At 44.2% G+C, this 25,102-nt stretch overlaps 1 protein-coding gene across 1 annotated transcript in view; it reads left to right on the plus strand.

The window, feature by feature from the left end:
* The first annotated feature begins 1,353 nt into the window (after nucleotides 1–1,353).
* The window catches only part of LOC129841847 (sushi, von Willebrand factor type A, EGF and pentraxin domain-containing protein 1-like), a 42,854-nt gene continuing 19,105 nt past the window's right edge, over nucleotides 1,354–25,102 (plus strand). The window contains 1 exon segment of the mRNA XM_055910165.1: nucleotides 1,354–1,599. Coding sequence (XP_055766140.1) covers nucleotides 1,354–1,599 — 246 coding nt within the window.

The following is a 25,102-nucleotide window of genomic DNA, read 5'->3' on the forward strand; positions in this document are numbered from 1 at the left end:
AATTGTCTGTTATAGCAGCAAAGGGCGGACCAACTCCATATTAATGCCCATGATTTTGGAATGAGATGTTCTTCGAGCAATTGTCCACATACTTTTGGTCATGTAGTGTGGCTAGGTGAGACAACAACACATCACAATCGTATCATGTACATTTTCCCTCGACAAAGTATTTATTAGCAAAGTCACTGGTAGTGGTACTACTCTTTAGCAATAGTTTGATGTCCTCTCTTTATATTTATTTTAGCTAATATTTAAGTATGTGTGTGTATGCGTGTGTGTGTGTGTGTGTGTGTGTGTGTGTGTGTGTGTGTGTGTGTGTGTGTGTGTGTGTGTGTGTGTGTGTGTGTGTGTGTGTGTGTGTGTGTGTGTGTGTGTGTGGGTGGGTGTGTGGGTGGGTGGGTGGGTGTGGGTGGGTGTGTGTGTGTGGGTGTGGGTGGGTGGGTGTGGGTGTGGGTGTGGGTGTGGGTGTGGGTGGGTGGGCGGGCGGGCGGGTGTTTGGGTGGGTGTGGGTGGGTGTGGGTGGGTGGGTGTTTGTGGGTGTGTGTGTGGGTGTGGGTGGGTGGGTGGGCGGGCAGGCAGGCGGGTGGGTGGGTGTGGTTGTGGGTGTGGGTGTGGGTGGGTGGGCGGGCAGGCAGGCGGGTGGGTGGGCGGGTGTGGGTGGGTGTGGGTGGGTGTGGGTGGGTGGGCGGGCGGGCGGGCGGGTGGGTGTGGGTGGGTGTGGGTGTGTGTGGGTGTGGGTGGGTGGGCGGGCAGGCGGGCGGGCGGGTGTGTGGGTGGGTGTGGGTGGGTGTGGGTGTGGGTGGGTGGGCGGGCGGGCGGGCGGGCGGGTGGGTGGGTGTGGGTGGGTGGGTGTGTGTGGGTGTGTGTGGGTTTGGGTGACTGTGTGTGGGTGTGGGTGGGGGCGGGCGGGCGGGCGGGTGGGTGGGTGGTTGTGTTTTTAGGTGGAACTCCATGAACTAGATGTTTGTGGCTTAAAGCAACTATTTGATCATTGTTAATGGCATTGTTTGTAATCATAAAGTGCTTTGAAAGGCTGGTCATGACACACGTCAACTCCATCATCATCAACTCATCACCAAACTTGGGTTCCTGGGACTGAACACCTCCCTCTGCAACTGGCTCCTGGAATTCCTGACGGGCCACCCTCAGGGGGTGAAGGTAGGTAACAACACCTCCGCCACACTGACCGTCAGGACACGCTGCCAGGACAACAACCTCTCCCTCAACATCAGCAAGACCAAGGAGTTGTTCGTGGACTATAGGAAACAGGGGGGCCACCCACATCAACAGGGCTGTAGTGGACAGGGTCAAGAGCTTCAAGTTCCTCTTTGTCCACATCACTGAGGACTTAACATGCTCCCTTCACACCAGCACAGTTGTGAAGAAGGCACTGCAGTGCCTCTTCTCAGGAGCCTGAAAGGATTTGGCATGGCCCCTCAGATCACAAGGATATTTTACAGCTGTACCATCGAGAGCATTCTAACTGGTTGTAGAACCGTCTGGTATGGCAGCTGCACCGCCTTCAACCAGAAGGCCCTACAGAGGGTGGTGCAGACGGTCCAACGCGCCACTGGGGGCGAGCTCCCAGTCATCCAGGACGTACACTATCTGTCTGAGAAAAGCCCAAAATATGTCAGCGTGCACTGCACCGGCCTGCCACAGGAGTCGTTAGTGCTCGATGAGACAAGGATATCCCTGCCGGCCAAACCCTCCGTAACCCGGACGACGCTGGGCCAATTGTGCGTCGCCCTATGGACCTCCCGGTCGCGGCTGGCTGCGATGCAGTGCCTTAGACCGCTGCGCCACCCGGGAGGCACCTAAGTTGTTTACTCTTGATGGGAAGTCATGTCGCCCCCTGACAGATTGAACTAAAACTCAACAATGTCATGTGGTGAAACAGCAGTCCCCATGAGACTTCATTTAGTTTCACATAGCTAACTTTCTGTAATCAAGACAGATAGTCCAAACACGCATGGTTCAGTGCTGGGGCATTGTGGTTATGGCCAAAGATAAAAACAAGATCATTCATAAATGTATCACATTTCACCCTTAAACACACATTGTTTTGGATGGATGTGCTTGTTATAATAATAACAATAATAATAATATGATATAAATACTCATATAATACAAATATTAATATAATGTAAATACTCATATAATATAAATACTCATATAATATAAACACTCATATAATATATGATAAGAAAATATGTATTTTCTTTAAATATAAAAAAGGATATAGACAGAAGACTATAGTAGTAACTGTAAAATGGTATAGTCTTTCTTTGGTTGTAACACTGTTGAAGTGACTCAATAAATACAACTGTCCAACAGAGATGACATCAGAAGATGTCTATGGACCTTTATCATTGTGTGTGTGTGTGTGTGTGTGTGTGTGTGTGTGTGTGTGTGTGTGTATGTATGTGTGTGAGTGGGAGACTGTAATGTCAGCTGCTCTGTTTGACCTCTTGACCCCCTTCCCTCAGCTTTATTAACATAAATGGGTGAAAGGTCTCTTCCAATGGAATTTTAACCCAGTGTTCTAAACACTTGTCACGACTTCCGTCGAAGTTATGGGGATCACACTCCCATAATTCCAATTTCTCGCCTGGTGGCACCGGTGGTATGGGAGGTGGACGCGGACATCGAGCGGGCGTCATGTGCAGAGCCCACTCCACCTGAGTGTCCAGCTGGGCGTCTGTACGTTCCGTTTGATGTCCGCGATCGTTTGATCTGTTGGGCTCACACGTCACCCTCCTCTGGTCATCCTGGCATCGGTCGGACGGTGCGCTGCCTTGCTGGGAAGTACTGTTGGCCCACTTTAGCTAAGGACGTGAGGGTTTATGTTTCCTCCTGTTCGGTATGCGCACAGTGCAAGGCACCTAGACATCTGCCCAGAGGGAAATTACAACCCCTTCCCGTTCCACAACGACCGTGGTCACACCTATCGGTGGATTTCGTGACGGATCTTCCCCCGTTGCGGGGTAACACCACAATCCTGGTCGTTGTGGATTGGTTTTCTAAGTCCTGCCATCTCCTTCCTTTGCCCGGTCTCCCTACGGCTCTACAAACTGTGGAGGCCCTGTTCATCCACGTATTCCGGCACTACGGGGTGCCTGAGGATATAGTTTCTGATCGGGGTCCCCAATTCACGTCTAGAGTCTGGAGGGCGTTTATGGAACGCCTGGGGGTCTCGGTCAGCCTTACCTCAGGTTTCCACCCCGAGAGCAACGGGCAGGTGGAAAGAGTCAACCAGGATGTGGGTAGGTTTCTGAGGTCCTATTGCCAGGACCGGCCGGGGGAGTGGGCAGCTTACATCCCCTGGGCGGAGATGGCCCAAAACTCCCTCCGCCACTCCTCTACCAACCTATCACCGTTTCAGTGTGTGCTGGGTTATCAGCCGGTCCTGGCACCATGGCATCAGAGCCAGATTGAGGCTCCTGCGGTGGATGAATGGTTTCGGCACTCAGAGGAGACATGGAACGCTGCCCATGTGCGGCTACAACGGGCCGTCAGGAGGAAAAAGGCGAGTGCCGACCGCCACCGCAGTGAGGCCCCGGTGTATCCCCTGGGGGATCGGGTCTGGCTCTCGACCCGAAACCTGCCCCTTCACGTGCCCTGCCGGAAGCTGGGTCCGCGGTTTGTGGGGCCATTTAAAGTACTGAGGAGACTGAACGAGGTTTGTTATAGGTTACAACTCCCCCCTTATTATCACATTAACCCCTTGTTCCATGTGTCTCTCCTCAGGCCGGTGGTGGCTGGTCCGCTCCAGCAGTCTGAGGTGCGGGAGGTTCCTGGACATCGAGGGGGTCCCGGCGTATACCGTACGAGCCTTCATGGACTCAAGGCGTCGGGCGAACTTCCGTGACAGTCGGCCCTTCTCCTTGTTCGGGTGGTGTTCGGCGGTCGACGTCACCGGCTTTCTAGTCACCACCGATCCGATCCAGTTTCGTTTTGTTTTGTCTGTATTACACACACCTGGTTTCAATTCCCTTATCATGTTCCTTATTTAACCCTCTGGCATACATTTCTGTTCTGTCCGTGATTGTTGGTGTCTTTAGTGGTGTTTGTATGTGCTAGTGTGTATGTATGTTACTATTTGGAATTTTGCTTGATTTTTTTGAGTAAACTCCGTTGTGTTGCTCAAAATCCTGTGTCCTGCGCCTGACTCCGCTACATCTCTGCACCCAATCGCTGACAACACTCAACGCAAACTAGATGTGTGTTCCCGGGCTGTACCTTATCCCTCCCTCTCTCTCCCCCCTTTTCCCTTTTGTTCCCCTCTCCCCAAAGTGTTCTGTTTCCCAGTGTGCCTCCCTCATAACGGCTGAGACCAGGGTCTAGGCTGGAAGGATGGACTCTGTGCTGCTGCTGTCTCTGTGGGCTCTGGCTGGCTCTGTCTCTCTGCAGACTGCAGGTAAGCTCAGCTCAGACCTCCTCGATCTCTCTCTCACACACATTGTCTATGACACTATGTAACTGTATGTGATGCCTAGACAGAGCTTGTCCCACCTAGGCTGAGCTGGGCTTTGGCTTGGCCCTTGGATAGATGAGTAAATCGGTTGATTATTTCAAATCATTTAAAAATCTAGAGCTTGCATTTGTTTTTCAATGAGTGTACTGTGTATTGAATATTTGTTCCTGTCTTTGTTGTTTTGACATAGGCTGTGGTTTTGGTTGTGTGTTATGGTTGGGGCATGCTGATACACTCCTGACTACAAACTTATTGAATGCATTTGCAGTTTCTTTTGGTGTGTTTTGTACAAAGCATCCAAAACATACTAATCTCTCAGAGGTTAGCAGTCATTGGGGGGTATGATATTTACTGTATGCCTCTGTAACCTTCTCACTCATCCTTATTCACGAATAACTCACAATTTTTAGCAATCATGGTAGAATCCACATTAATGTAATAGTGTTCATAAACCTATTCTATTCTTATTAACAATAAAAGTTACTCCAAATTGACACAATACATTATTTGGCATTCATTTCTATTATTTCTATTATGCGCAAGATAAGCTTGAAGTAGTCATTGCGTGCTTGGAATATGAGACACAATACTAAACTAAATGTAACACACTGTAAGTGAATTTCCCCACTTATACAGGAGTAATAAAGGCCCAGTTCACCAATTTTGTATTTACTTTTTTAATTTAGATTTTTCAGGGGGTGCTGCAGCACCCTCAGCACCCGTACTTGCGGCGGCTATGGTAGGGCAGTGTACTGCAGCTGTATGAGAGCCAATGTCTGTGTATGTGTGTTTGCACAGTTGTGTGTATGTAGTGTGTGTGTTTCCCTGTGTCCACCTGTGTGTACAGTATATGAATATACGCCGTTAATTGGTCACACATGCGCAGCGGTCAGCATGAGATAACACGAGTTGGGGGACCCTTCTCTCTCCGTTCCAAATGTGCTGTACATTAAGGGTGTGTCTCTCTCTCTCTCTGTGTGTGTGTGTGTGTGTGTGTGTGTGTGTGTGTGTGTGTGTGTGTGTGTGTGTGTGTGTGTGTGTGTGTGTGTGTGTGTGTGTGTGTGTGTGTGTGTGTGTGTGCGCGTGTGTGTGCGTGCTGGGCTACAGTCCATGCTGTATTGCGGATATGAATTAATGATGTGTTTTATGTTAAACACATGGAAGCAAAATACAATGGATTCCTAGGAAGAGATGAAATCATAGAACTAGATGTCCAAATAGGAATCAGATTTAGGCCCCTATTCTATCAAATCATAACCAGGTTTACATTCTGCACATCACTTACCTGAGTACATGAATCCCTACAAATGTGCCAGAAGAAAATTGTCCTCTTTGAAAACTTGGGTACCAAGTTTGATAGAAAAAAGGCCTCATCTGATTCCAACTTCAGTTCACATTTCAACTGCGATTTCATGTTCCGACCTCTTCATTCCACTCTCCTGGGCAAGGTCTTCATTCCACTCTCCTGGGCAAGGTCTCCATTCCACTCTCCTGGGCAAGGTCTTCATTCCACTCTCCTGGGCAAGGTCTCCATTCCACTCTCCTGGGCAAGGTCTTCATTCCACTCTCCTGGGCAAGGTCTTCATTCCACTCTCCTGGGCAAGGTCTTCATTCCACTCTCCTGGGCAAGGTCTCCATTCCACTCTCCTGGGCAAGGTCTTCATTCCATTCTCCTGGGCAAGGTCTCCATTCCACTCTCCTGGGCAAGGTCTTCATTCCACTCTCCTGGGCAAGGTCTCCATTCCACTCTCCTGGGCAAGGTCTTCATTCCGTTCTCCTGGGCAAGGTCTCCATTCCACTCTCCTGGGAAAGGTCTCCATTCCACTCTCCTGGGCAAGGTCTCCATTCCATTCTCCTGGGCAAGGTCTCCATTCCACTCTCCTGGGCAAGGTCTTCATTCCGTTCTCCTGGGCAAGGTCTCCATTCCACTCTCCTGGGCAAGGTCTCCATTCCACTCTCCTGGGCAAGGTCTCCATTCCATTCTCCTGGGCAAGGTCTTCATTCCATTCTCCTGGGCAAGGTCTTCATTCCATTCTCCTGGGCATTGTCTCCATTACAGGTCTGATTTGTCTGTCTACAGTGCCTCCAGAAAATATTCATACCCACTTTTCTAGAAATGTTATCAAATTTATTGAAAATTAAACATCTAATTTACTTAAGCATTCACACCTCTGAGTCAATACGTTCAAATCACCTTATAGCTGTGGATCTGATAAAATAATTTATAAGGTTTAATATAAATGATTAAATAATTCTACCCGGAAAGTTAACCATTAGGGATTAGAGGTTATGTAGCATGGATAAGGAGTAATTAAAAGTATTCAACATAAGTCCTACTAGGTTAGACTGGGAGAGAGAGAAATGTGTGTAGTGTCACACCCTGACCGTAGATTGCTTTGTATGTTTCTATTTTTAGTTTGGTCAGGGTGTGATGTGGGTGGGTATTCTATGTCTGGGTATTCTATGTTGTAGGTCTAGGTTTTCTGTTTCTGTGTGTTTGGCCTGGTGTGGTTCCCAATCAGAGGCAGCTGTCTATCGTTGTCTCTGATTGGGAGCCATATTTAGGTAGCCTGTTTTCCCACTTTTGTTTGTGGGTGGTTGTTTCCTGTTTAGTGTTTTGTTTCATCTTTCAGGACTGTTCGTTTGTTGTTTTTGTTGTTTGTCAAGTGTTTTTGTATTTTTATAAAAGAATATGACCACTTCCCACGCTGCACCTTGGTCCTCCTCTCCTTCTCCAGACGACAATTGTTACAGTATGCTTAAGAAAACACCTAGAAACAATTAAACTATGGTTGAACCGACCCGGCTATAACTCTGGGAAGATAAGATAGGACAGGGAGTACCCCTCCAGGTTTCCTTTATCTGGGGGGGACTGGAACTGTCAGCTGGGCAGTGAGAAACTGTGGTGAGAATTGTAGAGAAGAAAATAGCTCTCCTAATGTATGTGCGTAGGATATCTACTGTTTGTGTGGAAGTATGTGCGCAGCTATAAGATGGACGTCTTTGTATTCTTGACTTTAGAGTGCTCTCGTGAATAAACATTTGACTATTGTAGGCTGGGCCTCTGTCTGTTTTCATTTCAACCAGTATCTTACAAATTCTGGGTTGCAGACTGAGTAGGTAATTGAAGTTCAGTTTATGAACATTGAGAAAATTCTTTACCGGGATGTTTCTGGGTCAGTCTCTAAGAACTTTGCACACCTGGATTGTCCAATTTATTTGTATTTTTATTTAACTAGGTAAGTCAGTTAAAAACAAATTCTTATTTACAATGAAGGCCTACCCCAGCCAAACCTGGATGACGCTAGGCCAATTGTGCGCCGCCCAATGTGATGCAGCCTGGATTCGAAACAGGTACTGCAGTGACGGCTCTTGCACTGAGATGTAGTGTCTTAGACCACTGCACCACTCGGGAGCCCAAAATATTTGCACATAATTTTTTATTTATTCTTCAAGCTCTGTCAAGTTGGTTGTTGATCATTACTAAACAGCCATCTTCAATCCAATTTAAGTCAATATTTTAGCTATGCCCCTCAGGGACATTCTATGTCATCTTGGTAAGAAACTCCAGTGTATATTTGGCCTTGTGTTTTGGGTTATTGTTTTGGTGAAAGATGAATTTGTCTCCTAGTGTCTGTTGGAAAGCAGACTGAAACAGGTTTTCCTCTAGGATTTTGCCTGTGCTTAGCTCTATTCCATTTATTTTTTTTATCCTAAACAACTAGTCCTTGCCAAAGACAAGCATACCCACAACAAGATGCAGCCACCACCATTCTTGAAAATATGAAGAGTGGTACTAAATGACGTGTTGTGTTGGATTTGCCCCAAACAAAACGCTTTGTATTCAGGAAAAAGTGAATTCCTTTGCCAATTGTTTTGCAGTTTTACTTTAGTGCCTTATTGCAAACAGGATGTATTTTGTGAATATTTTTATTCTGTACATGTCACGTTTCAGGTCAGACCCAGATGCAGACAGTGTCGAAGTAATATAAGTTTATTACTAGGACAGGGGCAGGCAAAACAACAGGTCAAGGGCAGGCAGAGGTCAGTAATCCAGATAGGGTGCAAAAGGCCCAGAACGGCAGGCAGTCTCAGGGTCAGAGCAGGCAGGAGTCAATAATCCAGTAAGGCGTGACAAGGTACAGAACGGTAGGCAGGCTCAGGGTCAGGGCAGGCAGGAGTCAATAATCCAGTATGGCGTGACAAGGTACAGAACGGTAGGCAGGCTCAGGGTCAGAGCAGGCAGGAGGCAATAATCCAGTATGGTGTGACAAGGTACAGAACGGTAGGCAGGCTCAGGGTCAGAGCAGGCAGGAGGCAATAATCCAGTATGGTGTGACAAGGTACAGAACGGTAGGCAGGCTCAGGGTCAGAGCAGGCAGGAGGCAATAATCCAGTATTGTGTGACAAGGTACAGAACGGTAGGCAGGCTCAGGGTCAGAGCAGGCAGGAGGCAATAATCCAGTATGGCGTGACAAGGTACAGAACGGTAGGCAGTCTCAGGGTCAGGGCAGGCAGGAGTCAATAATCCAGTATGGCGTGACAAGGTACAGAACGGCAGGCAGGCTCAGGGTCAGAGCAGGCAGGAGGCAATAATCCAGTAAGGCGTGACAAGGTACAGAACGGTAGGCAGGCTCAGGGTCAGAGCAGGCAGGAGTCAATAATCCAGTAAGGCGTGACAAGGTACAGAACGGCAGGCAGGCTCAGGGTCAGGGCAGGCAGGAGTCAATAATCCAGTAAGGCGTGACAAGGTACAGTCTCAGGGTTAGGGCAGGCTCAGGGTTAGAGCAGGCAGGAGTCAATAATCCAGTAAGGCGTGACAAGGTACAGAACGGTAGGCAGTCTCAGGGTCAGGGCAGGCAGGAGTCAATAATCCAGTAAGGCGTGACAAGGTACAGAACGGTAGGCAGGCTCAGGGTTAGGGCAGTCTCAGGGTTAGGGCAGGCAGGAGTCAATAATCCAGTAAGGCGTGACAAGGTACAGTCTCAGGGTTAGGGCAGTCTCAGGGTTAGGGCAGGCAGGAGTCAATAATCCAGTAAGGCGTGACAAGGTACAGAACGGTAGGCAGGCTCAGGGTCAGAGCAGGCAGGAGGCAATAATCCAGTAAGGCGTGACAAGGTACAGTCTCAGGGTTAGGGCAGTCTCAGGGTTAGGGCAGGCAGGAGTCAATAATCCAGTAAGGCGTGACAAGGTACAGTCTCAGGGTTAGGGCAGTCTCAGGGTTAGGGCAGGCAGGAGTCAATAATCCAGTAAGGCGTGACAAGGTACAGAACGGCAGGCAGGCTCAGGGTTAGAGCAGGCAGAATGGTCAAAACTGGGAAAAACTAGAAAACAGGAACTAGAACAGACAGGAGCAAGTGTAAAAATGCTGGTAGGTTTCACGAAACAAAACGAACTGGCAACAGACAAACAGAGAACACCGGTATAAAAACACTGGGGATAATGGGGAAGATGGGCGACACCTGGAGGGGGGTGGAGACAAGCACAAAGACAGGTGAAACAGATCAGGGTGTGACAGTACAGGCTTGCTTCATTTCGTTCTGTCATTTAGGTTACTATTATGGAGTAACTACAATGTTGTTGATCCATCCTCAGTTTTCTCCTATCACAGCCATTTTTATTTTTTATTTTTATTTCACCTTTATTTAACCTGGTAGGCTAGTTGAGAACAAGTTCTCATTTGCAACTGCGACCTGGCCAAGATAAAGCATAGCAGTGTGAACAGACAACAACACAGAGTTACACATGGAGTAAACAAAAAACAAGTCAATAACATGGTAGAAAATAGAAAATCTATATACAATGTGTGCAAAAGGCATGAGGTAGGCAATAAATCGAATAATTACAATTTAGCAGATTAACACTGGAGTGATAAATCATCAGATGATCATGTGCAAGAAGAGATACTGGTGTGCAAAAGAGCAGAAAAGTAAATAAATAAAAGCAGTATGGGGGTGAGGTAGGTAAATTGGGTGAGTAGTTTACAGATGGACTATGTACAGCTGCAGCGATCGGTTAGCTGCTCGGATAGCAGATTTTTAAAGTTGTTGAGGGAGATAAAAGTCTCCAACTTCAGAGATTTTTGCAATTCGTTCCAGTCGCAGGCAGCAGAGAACTGGAAGGAAAGGCGTCCAAATGAGGTTTTGGCTTTAGGGATGATCAGTGAGATACACCTGCTGGAGCGCGTGCTACGGGTGGGTGTAGCCATCGTGACCAGTGAACTGAGATAAGGCGGCACTTTACCTAGCATAGCCTTGTAGATGACCTGGAGCCAGTGGGTCTGACGACGAACATGTAGCGAGGGCCAGCCGACTAGGGCATACAGGTCGCAGTGGTGGGTCGTATAAGGTGCTTTAGTAACAAAACGGATGGCACTGTGATAAACTGCATCCAGTTTGCTGAGTAGAGTATTGGAAGCTGTTTTGTAGATGACATCGCCGAAGTCGAGGATCGGTAGGATAGTCAGTTTTACTAGGGTAAGTTTGGCGGCGTGAGTGAAGGAGGCTTTGTTCCGGAATAGAAAGCCGACTCTAGATTTGATTTTGGATTGGAGATGTTTGATATGAGTCTGGAAGGAGAGTTTGCAGTCTAGCCAGACACCTAGGTACTTATAGATGTCCACATATTCTAGGTCGGAACCGTCCAGGGTGGTGATGCTAGTCGGGCGTGCGGGTGCAGGCAGCGAACGGTTGAAAAGCATGCAGTTGGTTTTACTAGCGTTTAAGAGCAGTTGGAGGCCACGGAAGGAGTGTTGTATGGCATTGAAGCTCGTTTGGAGGTTAGATAGCACAGTGTCCAGGGAAGGGCCGGAAGTATACAGAATGGTGTCGTCTGCGTAGAGGTGGATCAGGGAATCGCCCGCAGCAAGAGCAACATCATTGATGTATACAGAGAAAAGAGTCGGCCCGAGAATTGAACCCTGTGGTACCCCCATAGAGACTGCCAGAGGACCGGACAACATGCCCTCCGATTTGACACACTGAACTCTGTCTGCAAAGTAGTTGGTGAACCAGGCAAGGCAGTCATTAGAAAAACCGAGGCTATTGAGTCTGCCGATAAGAATATGGTGATTGACAGAGTCGAAAGCCTTGGCCAGGTAGATGAAGACGGCTGCACAGTAATGTCTTTTATCGATGGCGGTTATGATATCGTTTAGTACCTTGAGCGTGGCTGAGGTGCACCCGTGACCGGCTCGGAAACCGGATTGCACAGCGGAGAAGGTACGGTGGGATTCGAGATGGTCAGTGATCTGTTTGTTGACTTGGCTTTCGAAGACCTTAGCTAGGCAGGGCAGGATGGATATAGGTCTGTAACAGTTTGGGTCCAGGGTGTCTCCCCCTTTGAAGAGGGGGATGACAGCGGCAGCTTTCCAATCCTTGGGGATCTCAGATGATACGAAGGAGAGGTTGAACAGGCTGGTAATAGGGGGTGCGACAATGGCGGCGGACAGTTTCAGAAATAGGGGGTCCAGATTGTCAAGCCCAGCTGATTTGTATGGGTCCAGGTTTTCCAGCTCTTTCAGAACATCTGCTATCTGGATATGGGTAAAGGAGAAGCTGGGGAGGCTTGGGCGAGTAGCAGCGGGGGGGGGGGGGGGGCGGGGCTGTTGGCCAAGGTTGGAGTCGCCAGGTGGAAGGCATGGCCAGCCATTGAGAAATGTTTGTTGAAGTTTTCGATTATCACGGACTTATCAGTGGTGACCGTGTTATCTAGCCTCAGTGCAGTGGGCAGCTGGGAGGAGGTGCTCTTGTTTTCCATGGACTTCACAGTATCCCAGAACTTTTTGGAGTTAGAGCTACAGGATGCAAATTTCTGCTTGAAAAAGCTGGCCTTTGCTTTCCTGACTGACTGCGTGTATTGGTTCCTGACTTCCCTGAACAGTTGTATATCGCGGGGGCTCTTCGATGCTATTGCAGTTCGCCACATTATGTTTTTGTGCTGGTCGAGGGCAGTCAGGTCTGGAGTGAACCAAGGGCTATATCTGTTCTTGGTTCTGCATTTTTTGAACGGAGCATGCTTGTCTAATATGGTGAGGAAGTAACTTTTAAAGAATGACCAGGCATCCTCGACTGACGGGATGAGGTCAATATCCTTCCAGGGTACCCGGGCCAGGTCGATTAGAAAGGCCTGCTCGCAGAAGTGTTTTAGGGAGCGTTTGACAGTGATGAGGGGTGGTCGTTTGACCGTGGACCCGTGGCGGATACAGGCAATGAGGCAGTGATCGCTGAGATCTTGATTGAAGACAGCAGAGGTGTATTTGGAGGGCAAGTTGGTCAGGATAATGTCTATTAGGGTGCCCATGTTTACGGATTTAGGGTTGTACCTGGTGGGTTCCTTGATGATTTGTGTGAGATTGAGGGCATCAAGCTTAGATTGTAGGACTGCCGGGGTGTTAAGCATATCCCAGTTTAGGTCACCTAACAGAACAAACTCTGAAGCTAGATGGGGAGCGATCAATTCACAGATGGTGTCCAGGGCACAGCTGGGAGCTGAGGGGGGTCGGTAGCAGGCGGCAACAGTGAGAGACTTATTTCTGGAGAGATTAATTTTTAAAATTAGAAGTTCGAACTGTTTGGGCATAGACTTGGAAAGTATGACAGAACTTTGCAGGCTATCTCTGCAGTAGATTGCAACTCCTCCCCCTTTGGCAGTTCTATCTTGACGGAAAGTGTTATAGTTGGGTATGGAAATCTCAGAGTTTTTGGTGGCCTTCCTAAGCCAGGATTCAGACACGGCAAGGACATCAGGGTTGGCAGAGTGTGCTAAAGCGGTGAGTAAGGCAAATTTAGGGAGGAGGCTTCTGATGTTGACATGCATGAGGCCAAGGCTTTTTCGATCACAGAAGTCAACAAATGAGGGTGACTGGGGACATGCAGGGCCTGGGTTTACCTCCACATCACCCGAGGAACAGAGGAGTAGTAGGATGAGGGTGCGGCTAAAGGCTATCAAAACTGGTCGCCTAGAGCGTTGGGGACAAGGAATAAAAGGAGCAGATTTATGGGCGTGGTAGAATAGATTCTGGGCATAATGTGCAGACCAGGGTATGGTGGGGCACGGGTACAGCGGAGGCAAGCCCAGGCACTGGGTGATGATAAGAGAGGTTGTATCTCTGGACATGCTGGTCTCAATGGGTGAGGTCACCACATGTGTGGGGGGAGGGACAAAGGAGGTATCAGAGGTACGGAGAGTGGAACTACGGGGTCCATTGCAAACCAAAACAATGATAACTAGCCTGAACAACTGTATGCAAGGCATATTGATATTTGAGAGAGACATACAATAAGGCATAAAGTGATTGCAGGTCATGATTGGGAGAGCTAGCTAAAACAACAGGTGAGGTAAGAGCAGCTAGTCAGCTAACACAGCAACAGAAGGTAAAAATGGCGACGACTGGGCAGAGAGGGTCGGATTAACTACACACAGATCCTGAGTTAAGGCACAGAGCCGACAGATAAAACACAAATAAACAGAATGGAGTACCATGAATTAATGGACAGTCAAGCAGGCATCAGCTATGTAACCAAGTGATCATAGTGTCCAGGGGGCAGCCGTAGATGGAGCAGTGAGGCCTCCACTAAGCTAGCACGCGTTTAAAGTTAGTAGCCCGGGGGGGTGGTCTGCTCAGACGGAGGGGGTCTGCTCAGACGGAGGCCGGTTGAGGGCACCGGTTGAGGGCACGTCTGCAGACCAGACGTGGTCGTGTCGACAGAGAATCCAAGCCGGATAGCGATGGCGAAAGAGAGGTTGTGAATTGTAGAATTGTGTTTGCTAACTGGTGCTAGCTTCCTGGCTGCGCTAGCTGCAAGATAAGCTAGCAGTTAGCAGACCGGGGCAGGCAAGTTAGCCTTTGGGGGACGTCGCGATGGGGGGGGAAGTCTGTTTTTGCCTCTTCGTGCGGTGACGTCGATAGACCAGTCGTGGAATTAGTAGGGTTCCAGGTAGCTCTAGGTAGCTAACAGGCCTAGTAGGTTAGCAGAATGGGCCTTCAGCGGGCGTCACACCTGACGGGCCTGTTGGAGTCCTCGGGCAGATTATGTCGGTATTCCAGTCGTAGAGGATCGGCGGGGTTCCGTGCTCCGTACCGGCAGTAAAGGGGTCCGGATATTGTAGCCCAGGAGTGGGCTTCAGTGGTAGCACAGGAGCCCTAGCCGGGCTAGCTTCAGGCTAATTGGTGCTTGCTCCGGGATGGAAACGCTAGCCAGGAGTGGTCACCCGGGATTGTGGTTAGCTAGTTGCGAAGATCCAGATGAAAATGTTCAGAGTTTGCAGTAGGAATCCGGGGATATAGAGAGAAATAGGTCCGTTATGCTCTGGTTTTAGTCACGTTGTTCGAACTAGCGAGAGCTTTCCGAGCTAAAGGTTAGCTGATGACCGCTAGCAATGGTTTGCTAACTGATAGCTGGTAGGCAGTTAGCTGGCTATCTTCAGTAGATGGATTCCAGATCAGAAGTAAATAGAAATACTTTAGAAAAAAGCAGATCCACGCCACATTGGGTGAGGCGGGTTGCAGGAGAGTATTTAGAAGTTGAGGTTTAAGAAAGTATTTTTAAAAGATATGCGAAGAAAAAGATGTAAAAAGATATATACAAGGGACACGGGACACGACAGGACAAAGACGTCTACACTGCTACGCCATCTTGGATTGAGTGTTAACTCTGTAACTGTTTTAAAGTCACCATTGGCCTCATGGTGAAATCCCAGAGTGGCTTCCTTCCTCTCTGGCAACTGAGTTAGGAAGGACGCCTGTATCTTTATAGTGACTGGGTGTATTGATACACCATCCAACTTGTAATTAATAACTTCACCATGCTCAAAGGGATATTCAGTGTCTGCTTTAATTTTTTTTACCCATATAAAAATAGGTGCCCTTCTTTGTGAGGCATTGGAAAACGTCCCTGATCTTTTTTGTTGAATCTGTGTTTGAAATTCACTGCTCGACTGAAGGACCTTACAGATAATTGTATGTGTGGGGTACAGAGATGAGGTAGTCCTTCAAAAATAATTATGTTAATGAACACTATTATTCCACACAGAGTTAGTCCATGCAACTTATTATGTGACTTGTTAAGCAAATGTTTATTCCTGAAGTTATTTAGGCTTGCCGTAACAAAGGGGTTGGATACTTGACTCAAGACATTTCAGATTAAATGTTTTAATTAATTTGTAACAATTTCTAAGAACATAATTCCACTTTGACATTATGGGGTATTGTGTGACAGAAAATCAGGCTGTAACACAACAAAATGTGGAAAAAGTCAATGGATGTGAAAACCTTCTGAAGGCACTGTACATAATTAAAAACTCGCACATCTGAGCAATCTTTTATGCAGGTGCATGGCAACAGTTGAACAAGATCTTTAAAAAAAAAAGCCCTGACGAAGGCCGTGAGGATACGTAAGCTTATTAAAGATCAGTGATACTATCAAGAGCAGTGTGCGGTTTCCTTTTTCCTTCATACTGTACATAATTCAACTGGGGTTCCGCCGAGGTAATGCATGTTGTCTGCAAAAAATGATAATATATACAGTACCAGTCAAAAGTTTGGACACTCCTACTCATTCAAGGGTTTTTCTTTATTTTTTACTATTTTCTACATTGTGAAAACACTATGAAATAACACATATGGAAACATGTAGTAGCCAAATAAATGTTAAACAAATCCAAAAATATTTTATATTTGAGATTCTTCAAAGTAGCCAACCTTTGCCTTGATGACAACTTTGCACACTCTTGGCATTCTCTCAACCAGCTTCACCTGGAATGATTTTCCAACTGTCTTGAAGGAGTTCCCACATGAGCACTTGTTGACTGCTTTTCCTTCACTCCGCAGTCCAACTCATTCCAAACCATCTCAATTGGGTTGAGTTTGGGGGATTGTGGAGGCCAGGTCATCTGATGCAGCACTCCATCACTCTCCTACTTGGTCAAATAGCCCTTACACAGCCTTGAGGTGTGTTGGGTCATTGTCCTGTTGAAAAACAAATGATAGTCCCACTAAGCGCAAACCAGATGGGGTGGCGTATCGCTGCAGAAAGCAGTGGTAGTCATGCTGGTTAAGTGTGCCTTGAATTCTAAGTAAATCACAGATAGTGTCACCAGCAAAGGACCCCCACACCATCACACCTCCTCCTCCATTCTTCACGGTGGGAAATACACATGCGGAGATCATCCGTTCACCTACCCTGCATCTCACAAAAGACATGATGTTTGGAACCAAAAATCTCATATTTCGACTCCTCAGACCAAAGGACAGATTTCCACAATCTAATGTCCATTGTTCATGTTTCTTGGCCCAAGCAAGTCTCTTCTTCTTATAGGTGTCCTTTAGCAGTGGTTTCTTTGCAGCAATTCGACAATGAATGCCTGATTCACGTAGTCTCCTCTGAACGGTTGATGTTGAGATGTGTCTGTTACTTGAACTCTGTGAAGCATTTATTTGGGCTGCAATGTCTGATGCTGGTAACTCTAATGAACTTATGGTCTGCAGCAGAGGTAACTCTGGGTCTTCCTTTCCTGTGGCGGTCCTCATGAGAGCCAGTTTCATCATAGCGCTTCATGGTTTTTGCGACTGCACTTGAAGAAACGTTCAAAGTTCTTGAAATGTTCTGTAATGACTGACCTTTATGTCTCAAAGTAATGATGGACTGTCATTTTTCTTTGTTTATTTGAGCTGTTCTTGCCATAATAAGGACTTGGTCTTTTACCAAATTGAGCTATCTTCTGTTTACCCCCCTACCTTGTCACAACACAACTGATTGGCTCAAATGCATTACGAAGGAAATAAATTCCACAAATTAACTTTTAACAAGGCATGTAGGAGTAAAATTAGACACATGGATAACATATAAAGGCATAAGACAGCTGAACAGTAAAATAACATACATACCAGACAAATGGGCACCTAAGGCAATTGGACACACTAAGGATAGGGGAGAACAGAACAAAGAGTGCATTGATTTATGGGTGAAGGGAAGGGACACGGGGTCTGCTGACACACTGGGATAGAGGGTCCGGCCACCATTATAAACGAATTGAAAGCAGATGGTGGTGAATGACTTCATAAGGGATGGACATAATACTATGTGGGTATAAAGAGAAGGGCTGGACTTCTGAGAGGTGTGTGTTCCGCGGGACATTCCAGATTGCTATACAATTGTATTAAAAAGCATGTTTGATTTTACAAGTTCTTGTCAGCGTTATATTTGAACCGAATGTCCACGACAGAATTTGGCGAGCTTGCCAGGAGGGACAGGGACTGAGGAATGGCGTTCAGGGCTGGAGATAGTTTCTTTGGACAATCTTGCAAACACTATGGCCACAACTATGAAAAAGGTAAGCTTGTTCTTACATAGTTGAAACGTTTGTATGGATTGCTTCAGAGATCCTGTCTCAGCGAGAGGGGCGCCACGTAAGTCTCTCTTTCAAATTTCCTAAAATGAAACCAGCAAATACTAAAGAACTTTTGAATTCAATGAATTTGCATGTATGTGTAATTTGGGGAATAGTATTAAATATAAATGTATGTGCATGTATAGAGACTGAGTGAATAGGCGCTGTGAACTTTGCTTGTGTTAGGTGTTAAGCGGAGTGGGCATGCATGCGCTCGTTCTGATCAGACCGTTCGAATGTGTAGCTTAAATGATGCGGTTGTTTGTGCATCTGGCTGAGATGGCTGGCTATAAATAGGGACAGATAATGTAGGTAGAAAATCCTGTGATACCTCTTCAATAAAATTAGTAGAAGGAATGCTTGGACAGGTTACTTATGAATAACGTCTCTAAAAATAATAGAGAACTGCATAAATAAGTAGTTAGGAAGCCACGATACCGCTCTTTAAAAAAGGAACATTTTTGAAGAGGTCTGCTTGGGTGGGATATTCACGGCAGAATAGTCTGTGGGTGGATATTTAGTAAATAAATATTTCATGGTTACCTCTCTGAAAGGAGGACTGCACGGGTGAAATATTTAGGTTGCAGGAAAAACGTTTGCCCGATTGTGCGGCGTTCAACTGCAAAAGCAGCTTATACGGTTAAAACATAAATCAGTAGTTAAATAAATATTCATGGTTACCGCCCCGAAAGGGGGACTGTACGGGTGAAATATTTAGGACGTTGGCCCAATTGTGCGGCGTTCAAATGCAAAAGAAATCCTGCGAATAAAAAACGCTCTGTCTAGCTAACGGGGTTTTGTAATTCAGTAGGTCACGCCACAATACTACTCTAAAATATAAGAAAAGATTAGTATTGGGGGTTTGAATAGAAGATGAAGACAAGCTGATCCGATTAGACAGTAGTCTCGTCATATCGTAGAAATCCTATCAGTTTAGGCTTATGTTGAAGAAATGGATTACGTCAATAAAGACAGACTGTAAGTTGTATTTAGGTAAAACAAAGGGATTGAATGAACTAATGGAAAAATAAACGAATGTATGAAAATACTGTAAGAGAATGAGTGGATCTGTGTAAAGATAGAACATTAGGAATAAGGAAAGACAGGTTGTGTGTGTTTAAGCAGAGCGTCCAGAAGAGGAAGCGCACAGCCTTCCTGTGACAGAGTAGAAAGTTGAGGAAGGGTGCCACTAAACTACTGTTAGACAGAGGGAACGGAATTAAGAAACATCGAAGTAAAATAAGTTGTAATCAAGGATAAAACAGGAGAACAGGGGAGGCTTGACTCACTAGTAAATTGACCATAGGATCAAACAATAAAAATATAGAGAAGAGGTAAGAAAGTATAGACAAAATAAATAAATAAAGGTAAAAGTAAGACGTCAGATAGAGATCTTAACGGAGCGGGCAGTGGACCTGTGTGGCTCAGTTGGTAGAGCATGGTGCTTGCAAGCCTGGGTTGAGGGTTCAATTCCCACGGGGAGACCAGGATGAATATGTATGAACTTTCCAATTTGTAAGTCGCTCTGGATAAGAGCGTCTGCTAAATGACTTAAATGTAATGTAAATGTAATCATAAAATTGATTAGACCTATAATAATAGAATAAACCAAACGGATAAAATGAATAAATAATGATATCTGTAAAGGAAAAACACAGTGATATTTGAAGTACTGTCCTAGAATAAGACATTAAGTCATCTGAAGTATTCAGAAATAATGTCTGTACTATATGGAGTAGGCTTTGTTAAGAGAAATTAAGTGATGTGATAAATGAATTATTAATTGGAAGGGGATTAGCTCTACCTCGGAAAAATAGTAAATAAAACGTGTATAACAGAAGTCGAGTATTTCGGAAAAATAAATAAATAAATAGTGGCATGAAAACAAAAATTATTGTTTCTCTCTAGCATAGAGGGATTAAAAAAAAACATGGAGTCGCTGAAAGAAGCGCACATTAGTTCTACCGAATTTGGATTGAATATGAAAAAACTGGATAATGGAGGACGCTATTACCTGATAAACAGGATAATGGGAATAAGGGAGGCACAGTCGCATGGGACCAAAATGTGAAGCTCGATTTGCAGGCGTTCTGATGTCAACATTCTATCATCAGAAAATACATTGCGATGAGGTACAAATGTGGTTCCTCTAGTCCTCGCAGACGTGCGTGTGATTAGCAGAACTATTGACAATATCTAAGAACGAATAAGAAAATAGCTCTCTGTTTTGAATATGGGTATAGCAGGTATGGGGAAAATTAGTGTAATGTGACACTAGAACTTAGTGCGGTAGCAGAAAATGCCGCTATACAAGAGTTTATATCCTTGTCAAAATAACAAACAACTAATCGGTTTGAGGTTAGTGAGAATGGAATTTTTTACTGGGCGGTGTGTAGTCTCTGAGCGAACAATGAGTGTTTCATAGAGATTACAGTTTATATGTGATCAAGAAGAAGTATTAGATCACGTTTGACTTGACATCTAGTAGAGTACAGATGGAATTTTAATTGTTAGGCATTCTATACCGTCATTCTCTGAAAACTGTTAAGACGTTTATGGAATAAAAACTATTTGCTGATTAAAAGGTAACATTGTGAATATTAACGATATGTATACTTTCTTTTCCAGAAAAAAAAGGGTTTATTTCCAATTCAGTTTCAAATTGGGTATGCAGAAGGATGGAAATGTGTTTTGAAAAATGTATTTAAGTTGTTCCTAAAGAAAGGGGAGTGGAAACATATTAATGGTGTCAAAATGCCCTGAATCCTAAGAATTTCCTGTGAAAGACTGATCACCTTTTACTAGAAATTGTTGGAGCAGGTGGGATTTCATTATAAAATGATTAAAAGACACCAGACTCTATTCAAAATGTATAATTACTTTTAAAATCTATTATGTCCCTGGGAAAATTATGAAGAGTTGTACCCTTAAATTGAATTACTTATTCAAATAGGTTGAATTTTAATTTTAATTTTGATATATCATGAGTTCATAGGTAAAATTATCAGTTCCTTGGGGTTATGGTCTTTGGGTAAATACACAAATGTGCTTTGTTCATTCTGCATATAAAAAGTGATGAAAGTTACTCCAAAGGGTTTATTGGAGTGTGGGTTTCTGTGAGGGTTTTGTTGATAAATACATCATCTGTAATTCATCTGAGAGATCACCAGTAGAATAAGGGAGTTATCATAAAAGGTGACGACAGAATGCTTTAAGGCATGGGAGAGAATATCACCACAAGTGGGTGTGGAGCTCAAACCCACCCTGACCGACTGAATGGTGAGGGACAACTGTGTCTGATGACCTGTGAACTGTATTTAAAAATAGACATGCTGAAATATATTTGTTGGGTGAATAATGACTTAAAGGAATTGGGGTACTGACCTTTTATTATCAGGCCACTCATGAGAGAAAAACTGAGACTAAAGGGATATTGTACAATAGATAATACTGGTATTTAAAGTGTTTAGTATAAATGTTAATTATTAAAGGGATGATGTGTTTTGATGTCACAAGTTTACTGGAGAACTGAGATGAAGTAGAGACTCTGGACAGGGTGGATATTTGTATAATAAAAAGCAGTTTTATTCAGAGGTAAAGATATCTGATACAAGCATGCATGGACTCGTTCATTCAGCTCGTAAGGAACCTGCAGACAGAGCCCAGATAACAGAAATACATAGACATTTTATACAGCACAGAAAGTAGGTTGAGTCTGGTAGATCTGGTTTTCTGGTTGGTCCTGATCAGGTTGTTGTCTTCTCAGATTGGTCCTGATGAGCTGTGCGTCATCCTTCTGAGTCTTGCAGCAAAAGTTCTTTGTTACCAAATGTTCAGCTAAAACAGGAGATTAGGTGTGTGCGCAGATGTTCCTATTTAATCAGTGTTTATGAAAGGTTTATGTCAGCCCTCTGTCCTTGGTTATGTGTGTGTCTCATTATCTCGTGAAATGCAGACCCAAGCACTCTTGATCAAGGCCTTTCCTGCCTTATCAGTGTTTATGAAAGGTCTGTGTCAGCCATCTGTCTCTGGGTGTGTGTGGGTCTCAGTTTCTGCTTATGAGTATGTGAGAAACCCTGTTTAGAACGAAGTTAGTTATAACAACGTAATAGCAATATGCTTGTGTTATTTAAAATGGTATTTATTACATGTGTATTGAATAGATAAGGTCAAATTTGAATTAAAGGAAACACTAAGGACTGTTATCCTGAATATTGGATTGGAAAAAGTATTTAAAAAAAAAGAACTGTTTAGTTATTTGGATATAGAACTGTTTAACCTCTACTGCCTCAGAAACCCGGATCCGGGAGCACCCCCCACCCCCCACACACTGTTTAGCATAGCTAGCATAGCTTCACAAGTAGATAGTAGCATCTAAATATCATTAAATCACAAGTCCAAGACACCAGATGAAAGATACAGATCTTGTGAATAAAGCCACCATTTCAGATTTTTAAAATGTTTTACAGGGAAGACACAATATGTAAAGATGTAAATCTATTAGCTAAAAACACATTAGCATAATCCACCATCTTTTATTTGTCCACCAACACCAGTAGCTATCACCAATTCGGCTAAACTAAGATATTTATAGCCCCTAACCAAGAAAAAAACTCATCAGATGACAGTCTGATAACATATTTATGGTATGGGATAGGTTTTGTTAGAAAAATGTGCATATTTCAGGTAGCTGCCATAGGTTACAATTGCACCCACCGTCACAAATGGACTAGAATAATTACAATGAGCAACGTGTTTACCTAACTACTAATCATCAAACATTTCGTAAAAATACACAGCATACACTAATCGAAAGACACAGATCCTGTGAATACAGACAATATTTCAGATTTTCTAAGTGTCTTACAGCGAAAACACAATAAATCGTTATATTAGCATTGCACATAGCACATAGCAGCCCAGCATTGATTCTAGCCAAAGTGAGCGATAAAAGTCAACATCGCCAAAAGATATTAATTTTTTCACTAACCTTCTCAGAATTCTTCCGATGACACTCCTGTAACATCATTTTACAATATACATATACAGTTTGTTCGAAAAGGTGCATATTTAGCCATACAAAACCGTGGTTACACAATGAAAATAGTAGCAAAACAAGCCTGAAAATGTCGGTCGCCATCTTTCAGAGTGATCTAGTTTAATTAATAGCTAATCATATACTTGACTAAAAAATACAGGGTTTACAGGAATCGAAAGACAAATTAGTTCTTAATGCAACCGCTGATTTACATTTTTAAAATTATCCTTACTTTTCAATACAGGGTTCGCCAAGTGAAGCTATACCAAACAAAATGGCGAAATATGCGTTTAAAATATTTCGACAGAAACACGATTTATCATATTAAATATTGCTTACTTTGAGCTGTTCTTCCATCAGATTCTTGGGCAATGTATCCTTTCTATGTTATAAACGTCTTTTGGTCGATAGATGTCCTCTGTCCTTCGAAATGTCCACCACCAACGACCGACACCCCAAAACGTGTCCAAAGTTTCAGAGTGCACAACAAATAAATTCCTCAAAATCGCACTAAACGGATATAAATTGCTATAAAACGGTTCAAATTAACTACATTATGATGTTTTTAACACCTAAAACGAGTAAAAACATGACCGGAGAAATATTGCTGGTTAGAAAACGATTTGGAACGAGGCAGGTCCGATGCCCTTCACGCTTCAGGCGCACGACGAGAAAGGGCGGTCTCTATACATTTTGGTCTTTTATACTGGCTGTGAATATCCCATCGATTCCATTGAAAGCGTGATGACGTACAGACACCCAGAGGAAGACGTAGGCAGTGTCGGTTTCTTCATAGCATTCACTGTCGCCTTAAAAACAGACCCCAGATCAGAGGTAAAAAAATTTGAAATCTGAACCCTGTCATGAAAAGTGCTGTAGAAATTGTTCTGTACCACTCAGAGACAAAATTTCAACTTCTATAGAAACTAGAAGGTGTTTTCTATCCAATAATAACAATAATATGCATATTGTACGATCAAGAATTTAGCACGAGGCAGTTTAATTTGGAGACACAAATATGCTAATGCGGAACAGCACCCCCTATAGTTCCAAGAAGTTAACGTTAATAGGCTTAGGGAAGCTCTGGAAACCAATCCTGAGACAAGGAGGTAGACAAAACTTACAGAATATTAGATAAGATTTTTTGTTTCTTTTGTTTTATAATGTCATTAGGAATTGTAATGATAAAATGTAATGTTTAATTGAATAAAAAGGTAGTCTGTTGTGCGATGATACCCAAGAATGAAGAAGAAAGAGACCAATAATAACATGGGCATAGAATGAAACAGATGGACATTCTCCCCAGGTTTAATTACATTACAAATAGTGGTAATATTGCAAATGTGCAATTATTATATTTCTTTTTCTCTTTTTCTCGTTTGGTCAATTTATTTTTGTTTTGAGGAACATAAGGTTGTGTATATGTTCCTGAGGAGGGACTGATACTGATATAAATGATATATAAATTGATTTAAGAATGTTTTAAGTATGTATCAAACAAATGGCTGTGTAAAATATAGGGACAATTCTAAAGTAAATAGAACAATTCACATATCTAAAGATATGGTAAAAAGAATAAGTGGTGGCATTTTGAACATTAGAGCAAAAGTTTAAGAAACTTATGACTTAGTTTTGTTAGGATTGGATATTAATCCAACTGGAAGACGCTTGAATGATTATATGTTATTTTACAGCAGTTGCTGTAGGGACAATCATTTGACTATCATTATGAATATTTCTGTGGCAGGAGGCCAGGTATTTGAGGCAGAATGGTTACATAGGGCTGTTATTAAAAATTAAGATTTAGTGATCTTGCTATAAGAAGAAAGTCTGTTGTCAGGAAATAACCCATGTGTTAGTGTGTATGTCCTCAGGAAGAAAAAAAACAGCCATAAATGGAAGGGCTTGGGCTGCATTCTGGAGACTGAGTGTACATCAAGATACACCAGGCTGGTGGTATACTTCTTACAACACTGCAGTGGTAAAGTTCTTCATGTCTCTCTTTGGTGGGTACATAAGTCTCACGAGAAGTGAGGTCCAGCTGAATAAGGGGTGAGCTTGAAAACACCATGACAGAGGACGTGGAATCAGAGAGAGAGAGAGAGAGACTAGATTCCACTATAGACATACAGGGTGGAGTTTGGGGGCTACTATAGACATACTGGCTTGAGTTTGGGGGCTACTTGTTTCATTTTTTA

Source organism: Salvelinus fontinalis, unplaced genomic scaffold (genome assembly GCF_029448725.1).
Source record: "Salvelinus fontinalis isolate EN_2023a unplaced genomic scaffold, ASM2944872v1 scaffold_0002, whole genome shotgun sequence".
Classification (NCBI taxonomy): Eukaryota; Metazoa; Chordata; class Actinopteri; order Salmoniformes; family Salmonidae; genus Salvelinus; species Salvelinus fontinalis.